Source organism: Populus nigra, chromosome 13, assembly GCF_951802175.1.
Source record: "Populus nigra chromosome 13, ddPopNigr1.1, whole genome shotgun sequence".
Lineage (NCBI taxonomy): Eukaryota > Viridiplantae > Streptophyta > Magnoliopsida > Malpighiales > Salicaceae > Populus > Populus nigra.
In genome coordinates this window covers 10,620,127-10,629,916 of record NC_084864.1, presented here as the reverse complement: position 1 = coordinate 10,629,916, position 9,790 = coordinate 10,620,127, and the positions used below count along the sequence as shown (strand labels likewise).

Here is a 9,790-nt window from a genome sequence, read left to right as displayed (position 1 = left end):
ACGTTGACGTTTTTCAAGTAAAGTTAGCTCCGTTGATTATGAGTTCAGTCAGACATAAGGGCAGTACATGTAATTATTGGTTGATATTGAAATTAAGAAAGAAAGAAAGAAATGGTGAAGGAGGAAGAAGATGACGACGACGAAGAAGAAAAGTAATATTTTATTTATAAAGATAATTTGGATAATAACAAATCTATAGTATTTTAGGTACTTTTTTTTTATTGATTCGGAAAATCAATAATTCAAAATATATAAAAAAATTAACTTAAGAAATAATAGGATATAAACAGTAATAAATAAAAAATATAATATGCAAAATATTCTCAACCTAAAAAGACATAATATTTCTTAATAATTCTCCTTTTTAATATCCCATCAACTCGTCCACATACAAGTTTTTGTATATAAAAAAAGTTTTAAACTTTAAAGTCAATCAAACCTCTTTTTTATTTTTTTTGTTGTCAAAATTTGACATCTTGAATCGCCAGTGGAGGTAAAATTGGTGGAAGGTGCAGCTCCTTGTCTTCTCACCTAACCCCAATTTGGCATCTTCCGTTTCCAACAACCACGCCCAATCAAACGAGGAAACCTTCTGTCTATTTACAGGTGGCTTTTGGCTTTTCTTGGGCTTTAAAGTTTAAAGCTTTCTCTGTATATTGCAACTTTGCAGGTCTATTTGGCCGGTCATTCACTCTCTCTCTCTCTATCTATCTATCTATTATGGAGGCTAAGCTATTAGGAGCTTCTTGCCCGGCTTTTCTAGCTTCTAAAGAATCAAGATTTTCAAGGGCTAATTATAGTTTAGGTCTCCAAAATGGCACAACTTTAAGAGTTAGCTGCCCAAACTTGACAAAGAGACGCATTCTATCAGTCCAAGCATCTGCTGTATCCATGGGGTAAAGAAACAGTGATCCTTTTGCTTAAATTAGTTTACTTGGTGTTCTTGATTAGTAGTTTCATGTTTTCTTCTGGTTTTGATTTTTTTGTTGCTATATTTCTTGTTCGTTTTTTGTTTTCTGGGATTTTTTTTGGCTGTTTTGTTCAAGAATCTTCAAGTTTTGAGGGTGCGAATACATGAAATTTATCACAAATTAGACTGTGTATGTTTGCCGTTGAATTTCTTGCTTTTGGATTTGGGTTGGTGGCACTGTATCTTTATAGTAACTTGGCATTATTTCTTATGATCTATGGATACACAAGTTAATTTCCACCACCTATATATTACTTTGTATTGTGTTTCCGTTCTGAATTATATATTTTTTAAACCAGCATTCTAAATTCTTGTTGATTCAGTGAACAAATCAATTTTTTTTAATGTGTAGTATTAATATTGTCATTATTGTGTTAGTTGCTAAACATATCAACAAAGAATTCTCTTATTGATTTGGGTTTAAGAAACTGAGGCTAGAACATGTGTGCTCTTGCAAATACAAGCATATGTGTAGATTACAAAATCAATATTGAAAGCAAGCTGAATGGTTAGCTTAGGTAATCGAACGAGCTCCATTCTTCTGATAAAAGTTGGAGAAATTTCATGTATATTTTCTCATTAAAAGTAGATAAACTGATGCTTTGGGTTTTTTTTTTGATAACTCACTGATGCGCACAAATGTAACAAACAGTGCAAAGTGCAAACTTGCACGATTTTTCTCTTTCTTCGGTTTTTTTCCCCACCAAAGTATAGGGTTAAGATTTCCTGTGATTGAATCTGAATATTTCACAGCACTGCTTTCTAAAGATAGAATTGTTTCTGTTTTGGACACATATTGTTGCTTTATATTGAAGGGCCTGATGCATATCAACTTCCAACTTGCTATTTGCCAGTCAAGTTTTGAAAGTGGTTTTCATCATTTCTGTAGGCTGACAAAGAAGAAAAGGGTGGACATCAGCGAGAATTTGACCCTAGATAACATCAGAAGTTCCTTGATTCTACAAGAGGATAGTATAATATTTAGCCTCTTAGAGAGATCCCAATACTGTTATAATGCCAGTACCTATGACCCTGAAGCTTTTGCATTGGAAGGGTTCCATGGTTCTCTGATTGAGTTCATCCTTAAGGAAACTGAAAAGCTACACGCTCAGGTATGTTGTACTTATTCCTTTTAACTTCTGGGAAAGAAAGAAGATATCAATTAGAGAATTCATGAAGTTTTCTTGAATTGCATCTGGTAATTAGCTTGGCAGATACAAGAGCCCTGATGAACATCCTTTTTTCCCGGATGACTTACCTGAGCCAGTGTTGCCACCCATGCAGTACCCACAGGTAAGACATGTGTAAACACATTCTGTAGATATATTATTAGCTGCCTTTTCCAAATTTACAATTTTATTATGCCATGGATCAAGCTCCCACTTAACATATTTGTCTTTCAGTTTGATGATTTCTTTCAATTTAGGAGGAACTGCATGTACTGTGATCGACACAGTGCAATTGTGGAACTGATTATTTAGCTGATAAATTGTGAGGCTTGTGCCATAAAAACTCACTGCATTGTTTTCTCTTGTTATATGCAACAAAATGCCATCTAATTCTGAAATTAAGACCAGTTGTCAGATATAGATTTTAATTTTTGCTTGAGCATAAGTAAAAAATTCTGGCATGTTAACTTCTTTTTTAAAAAAAACATAATATAAAAAATGAGCACTCTATCCCTCTCTCTTGCTGCATGTTCAGATTTTACTTTTGTCTATTTTCTTTTACTTTCTCTTCAAACCTGTTCCTTCCTTGCCACACAGGTACTACATCCCATTGCTGATTCAATAAATATAAATAAGACAGTATGGGACATGTATTTTAGAGAACTTATTCCTAGATTGGTCAAAGAAGGAGATGATGGCAATTGTGGATCAACAGCTGTTTGTGACACAATCTGTCTACAGGTATGCATTTAACTAATTAACTCTGGGCTGCTCTTAATACTACTGTGATACTTTCAAATCTGAACCTAAGAGATTGCAAACTGTTTTCTTGATCTTCCTTGATGCTTTAGTTCTAGTTTCGTTATGTGAACTTTCTCTTAATCTGGTTAGTGATACATGTACCCTGGGAAGATATTGTTAATAAATTTGTTATTTTTGAATGGAGCTAAGATTCTTGATTGGAAATTGCATTTGACTCATTCTAGTGGTCTACTCTTAAGAGATTCTACTATTAAAATAAGTCTTCCTTTGCTGTTTAGACTCTTCCTGGAGTTAATGAGGTAACAAATGGATAAATGTAGTTGGGTGTATTTGACTCCTGAACCAAAGTTGTTTTTCTACTATCTAGCTACTCTTGTCCTTGATGAACGGTGAGCTTCTCTCCTGTCACAACTTGACCTTGCAAATATGGGCATTTATTTATGGTTCATTTCATGCAAGGAGCTGGTCTATCTTTAACCTAACAAAAATCCTTATCATATTCCCTTCATATATATGGTTATTGCTGATGGGTATTAAACAACACGAGTCATATTTCGAGGACAGTGAAGCATATGTTATCAGCACTCATTTCTCTGAATCAGTATTAAAAAGCACCTCCTCTGATGGAGCTGTGTCAGCACTCTCATAAACTATGTTATTAACATGAGAAGTGACTCGTGAGGGCTTAATTACTTTTTCAAGTAGTCAAAAGGTGGCATTTTGATGGCACAATTGCTAATCAGTTTGTGGCAATGTGCATTACATGGCTTGGAATGCTAATGGAGCAAATTTTGCTAAAATTGAGTTTCCAAAGTTATCTCTAATAGAAAGCTTTATTCGTCAGCGGATTAAATTTGGATTCGTATCCCTTTTCGTTACTTTGTGCCTCTCGCATGTCTTTTCTAAAAGAATTAGATTTCTCGTATATTCTCCAACTTGAGGGATATCAAATCTGTACAAGCTTAAAGGGGAAAGAGAAGATAAAAAGAACAGATACCTATTTATCCAGTTCCATGTTTGGCTGAAATTTGGAAGAAAAAGAATCTGTTTTTACAATTTTTCACAACTCTTCAAGTTTCTGGTGCATATTTCTAACTTCATTGGGCTCTGATGTGAATATGGTTGTGTAGCAGTACTTATCAACTGCTATGTTCCCAGCTCTGTGTCCAATTTAGCCCAAAAGCTTGTTATCCTCCCAATTCTTATATCTCCTTTTTTGATGAACTGTTTTGTTCATTTTTTTGCTTCCATATCTATGTAGCTTATGCTTCTTATTTATAATGTAATCTCATGATGGTAAACGAACAAACTCAGAACATATTCATGTAAATGATGTTCAAGAACTATAATTTGTCCTAACTGAAGCATCTCCTCTCTCTTATGGATTACACTTAGTAACTCTTTAGTTGACACGCTTATGCATTCTTGTGATTTCAGGCTCTCTCAAAAAGAATCCATTATGGAGAATTTGTAGCAGAGGCTAAATTTCGGGCTTCTCCAGATGATTATGAGGCTGCCATTAGAGCACAAGTTGTTACTGCATGATCCTTTCTTTACCTTTTAGAGCGAGCAGCTCACAATGTAATCTTCTGTATTCTCATCTTGGTGTGGCGTTCATAATTTTCAGGACAGCAAAAGACTGATGGAAATTCTGACATACCCAGCAGTTGAAGAGGCGGTGAAAAAGAGAGTTGAGATGAAAGCTAAAGCTTTTGGGCAGGAAGTGACGATGGAAGGAGAAATAGATGGAACTGACCCAGTGTACAAAATACGACCAACCCTGGTTGCTGATTTATATGGTGAATGGATCATGCCGCTGACAAAGGAGGTTCAAGTTCAGTACTTGCTAAGAAGGTTGGATTAAGCTTTGCAATGCCTGCTCATGGCGGTAAAGCGCACATCCTCTGATTGCTTTGATGTTCGTTTTCGTTCTCTGTAATTATAGTTGCCTCATGAATGAGGGCATCATGCAACGTAGGAAATCAGCCACCACATTTGCCACTTGTTTGGAGACGTGCATCGAAGAACCTGGCCACTGCATTAAATGTGAAGCAAGTTTTCCAATTTTGGTTGTATCTTGTGCTCAGAAACTTCACATGAAGCTTGAATAATTCACTGTGTTATAAATTTAGTGATCCGAAATATCCACGCTTCAACCTGCAACAGTTCCAAATCATACCAAAAATACGTGTAATCTCTTCTAAAAGGATCCAAAGTGGTCGCCACCTTACCCTGACAAGGACCACGAATGCGATTAGACTTTGAGGTGGTGTTCGTTGTTTTTTATTTAAAAATAATATTTTTATATTTTTGAAAATTAATTTTAATATTAATACATCAAAATAATTTAAAAATATCTAAAATAATTAATTTTTTTTAAATAAAGAATATTTATAAATTTTCAAAAGGACGGCTCTAAGAACTTGACATTGTTATAGTTTTTGTTTTTTAAATTATTTTTTAAAATAATATTAAATTATTTAATTAAATAAAAAGTAATTTTAATTAAAAAAAATACAGTATTCACACACAATATCAACAAGGCACCAGGCCACCAAAGAAATGTTTTATAAAATGTTTTTTTTTTTATTTAAATAAAGACCACCAGCCCAATAAAAGGCCTGAAAATCTAGGAAAATTGGATGGTTGACAAACGGGATCTTAGATCCACATATATATTTTTTAATTTTTATACTATAATGCATGGCAATCCATGGTGTCTGTTGACAGGGACATAGTGGGGTCCACAAAATTTGAGAGTTCGTTTTCCATTTGGATTTGAATTTTGTGGCATTTGAATTTTTACGGATAACTAAAAAAAACCTAGTTTATTGATTTCTTCACTTTTTCTTGTTCATTTAAAAATTACATTTTAATTATGTAATTAACAAAAAAAAATTTTAATTCGATGAAATGATTAAATTATTTTTCTATACCAATAAACAAACCAGATCAGTAATATCAAGAAACAAATCCATATAATAAGATTATAAAATTCAAGAAACTCGTATTATTAATGGATCTAGTTTTGATTTTTTTCTTTTTGCAAGTGATCAATTTTATGTTGAGTTTTAAGTTGATGAAAATAATATCAATTGGATCTATTATAGGATTTATTATAAGGTATGAAATTAAGAGGATCTAAGAGAAATTGTTGAGGTTAATTCTGGATGTTTGAGTAAATAAATTGTAAATTTATCAAATTAACACATTTGTATATTATTTGAGTCATATTTGAAGTTAGATATAGAATTTTGTTGAGATTCTAGTTAGGTTTAAAAGTAACTCATTCAAATAAAAGAGAATGATATTTTTGAAATCAGAATTTAAATCTAACAAAACAAGAAAATTTTTAAAAAATTTGTTTTCTATATAATTTATAATTTCCTACCATATAAAGATTTAATTATACCTGAAATCCTTATTTTGCAAGGATTCTTTACTCTCTTTTTTTTAAAAGTTTTTTTATATTTTATTATTTGAATTCTTGGAGATTGATAATCAGTATTTTTTTCTATTTGTTTTTTGCTATTAATGTTTTTTTTTTTTAAATATACTTACAGCACTTTATCATCATTTTTTTTATGCTTTTAAAAAAATGAGGCTGGGACAGAGCAAAACACGGGAAAGCTATATATAATTACCCACAACAGTTAGGATTTTTCTAGCACAGAAAGGTCGAAAAGCACAAGCAACAGCTAAAAATGGGATTAGAAAAAGAAATATCAGAGCACAAAGGAGACAAAAAAGCTTAAAATGGTTGAAGTTTGTCTCAACCACGACTAGTCTTTTCTCACCCTATAACGTGCTCGCTGTCGCCTTTTAACAAAGGTGGTCAAGGATCCGCTGTGAAGAGGATGTTTGGAAATTGTTTTATTTTTTATCTATAAATATATTAAAATAATATTTTTTTATTTTTTAAAAATTATTTTAACATTATTAAAATGTAAAAATAAATTTAAATAAAAAAATTAAATTTTTATTGAACGCAATTTACACCACGTATTTTAGAGCTTGTTTTATCTATCAAGGAGTGGAGATAATAGTTGTATTTTGAAATGTTTTTTTATTTCAAAATTTATTAAAATAATATATATTTTTTTAAATTTATTTTGGTTTTCAATATACTAAAATAATTTAAAAAATTTAAAAGATAATAAATTAAAAAAATTAATTTTTTTTTAAAAATAGAATTGAACTATATTGAAAAATAAACCCTTAATTAATCTCAAATTAACTATTCAGAATAAAATAATCAAAGGTAGTTGTGGATCTCTAGAAGCTTACAAGAAGCCTTTTCTTGAAAACACCAGCACGGCACAGCACAGCAAAGCGAAGTAAGGCCTATAATAACACAACACAAACTCATTAGCTAGCTAGATTGAGCTAAAGAAACAGAGAGGCAATGGAGAGAGGAAGTGGGTTTGGTTCACCCATGATGGTGGCATTGGCAGTGCTTGTTTTTGCCATGGTGGTGATGGTACCTGAAGTGTCTGCAACTAGATGGACAGTTGGATCTAACATGGGTTGGACTAGTAATGTCAACTACACTATTTGGGCTCAAGGGAAGCATTTCTACAATGGTGACTGGCTCTGTAAGCACAGACTTTATTTCTTGCATGAATCTACTTTCAGATCTGTTTTTATGTTTATTTAACTAGGTTTCTCTGCTTTTTATCTGCATGTTTTTGCTGTTTTTAGTGAAAGGTAGTGTAATGTTGTTTGATTTTAGCTCACTTTGTTGGTCTTGGAGCTAGATGGTTAGATCTATAAGCCGGCTGCCTTTGGAATTGGCTGATGGTTTTCAAGTTTTGAGCTTTTTCACTCGTTCTTGGATTAAGCTTCTAGTCTGCTCTTCTTCAAGAGATTTCTGCCTGCTATTCTTCATACGTGTGTGCTAATTATTAGCATGTCTTTTCTACCAATGCACGAAGTTTGTTTACTAAATTTGACTACTGAGAAAATGCTAAAGAAATCAAAGTGAAAAGTGCTTAAATTGTTATTTATTTCATTTTGGTTATATCAGAAGCTAATGGATATTATTTGAATGCTTCTTTTAACTTATTATAGCATGAAAGTTTCATCATACATGAAGAACAAAATGGTTCATTTGTTTTTCTGCTTTCTTGGACTTTTTTATGATAAATTTCCACTTTCTTTAACGTTCTTGCTTCACTCCTTTTGAACTGTTCTTTACTTTTTTGTGAATTTGTGGTTTCTGTTATTTCTCGTTCCTTTTAAGTAGCTGGTTTCAGTAGTCAGGACAGTTGACCTGTTTAGCCATTGCAATTAGTAAGCTTTTAGCTACAGAGAGTAACGTGATCCAACGAAGATCTTCAATCAAGTGAAAGCATAGTAAATGAACAAAGTTGATCGCTCTCATTTAATTACAGTGCCATTCTAGCAATTCTGGTGCCTAATAGTGTTTGTTTTGTTAACTCATGACCGAGGCTGAGGCCAACTAATGCTGAAAAATTCAGCCCATAGTGGCATTAACTGTTACAGATCCTCATGCCTCAAACGGATTATGGACTCGACTGGCCAACTTAGGTTAGCCAAGTTTATGAATCGACATCTTTGAATTGGCCATCATTGTCTAGTGCTATATGATCGGTTTGTACTAAAATGTGAACATATACTTTGTCAAAATCCACACACCAAATTACGCCTTATATTTGGGGCTCAACTTTTACTTTGTTATGATTGCACATGGCCAGTTCATTTTGATGGATTTTCCTTCAATTGTACCTAGACAGAATAGATGCATTTAGAATTGGATGGTCTAGTCTTTGATTGCACATGGTCTAGTTTATAGTTCCATTAGCAAGAGAAAAAATTAGCACATTTTGATATTGGTTGCTATTAATCAAGTATTCCTTTCAAATGTTTTGCTCATGTTTTCCTGTTCCAGCACTGCATGTGTATCATGTGGAATTTAGTCATTTGATTCCCAAAGCTTAAACCTAATTTCAAAGTCTCCCCAGTTTTCGTGTATGATAGGAACCAAATGAATATTTTAGAGGTGAACAAGACAGACTATGAGTTGTGCAACTCTGATCATCCTCTTCACAATTGGACCAGGGGAGCTGGAAGAGACGTGGTTCCACTGAACGTCACTCGCAATTACTATTTCATTAGTGGCAAGGGGTTCTGCTATGGAGGCATGAAGCTAGCTGTCCATGTAGAAAACCCACCTCCCCCACCCACTGCTTCCCCACTAAATGAGAAGAGTGGCTCTCCAAGTTCCATTTTCAGAAGCCAGTATGTTCTACCGACTGTTTTCGCCATTGGTGCACTATGGGATGCATTCGTCCGGTTCTGGTAGCCCCATTGTTCCAACATTTCTATGCTTTGATTTAAGAATGTCCACATTGCCTTCAGCTTTTCCTTAAACCAAATTGTGAAAGGAAATGGAGTCTTCTTTAATTTATTTTTCCCTTTTTTTTGTTGGGGTGTTGTTTTATTTATGATAGTTTACTCAAAATTGGATGTCTTGATGCAAGTTAGTCCACGGTTTTGTTTGAATTTTTTTCTTAACGTGTTGAGAGTCTGTTAACTGAAACACCAAGGCATTGTTTTATGCCATGTATGAAACTCTATGGGGCCACTTTCCATGTGGTTGATGACCTAATTTATGTGAAAATGGCCACTGATTACGGGAGCTGGATTGATGCAGACCTATGTATTTAATCTTATTAGTAGGAATGTTTGTTCAAAAGACAATTAGTCGTCTCTGATCTGGCCTCAAATGCTCTCACCAAATGCAAGCATTCACATGGTGTGTTATGCTTAGAATATAGAGGTCAGCTCCTTGAATTAATCTTTCATGGGATGCGATTGAGACTGAATCAACTTGTCCTCCCCATTTTGAGAAACTTGAACTCCCAGA

At 33.5% G+C, this 9,790-nt stretch overlaps 2 protein-coding genes across 2 annotated transcripts; both read left to right on the top strand.

Annotated features, from left to right (window-relative positions):
- Window positions 1-447: 447 nt before the first annotated feature.
- LOC133671396 (chorismate mutase 1, chloroplastic-like) lies at window positions 448-5,043 on the top strand. Its single transcript, XM_062092158.1, has 6 exons — window positions 448-896; window positions 1,860-2,082; window positions 2,177-2,263; window positions 2,737-2,880; window positions 4,339-4,431; window positions 4,529-5,043. Exons 1-6 carry the CDS (start codon window positions 721-723, stop codon window positions 4,763-4,765), a joined length of 960 nt encoding a protein of 319 aa, XP_061948142.1. The 5' UTR covers window positions 448-720; the 3' UTR covers window positions 4,766-5,043.
- A 2,157-nt stretch (window positions 5,044-7,200) lies between these two features.
- LOC133671593 (early nodulin-like protein 17) lies at window positions 7,201-9,576 on the top strand. Its single transcript, XM_062092385.1, has 2 exons — window positions 7,201-7,496; window positions 8,886-9,576. Exons 1-2 carry the CDS (start codon window positions 7,307-7,309, stop codon window positions 9,224-9,226), a joined length of 531 nt encoding a protein of 176 aa, XP_061948369.1. The 5' UTR covers window positions 7,201-7,306; the 3' UTR covers window positions 9,227-9,576.
- Window positions 9,577-9,790: the final 214 nt, after the last annotated feature.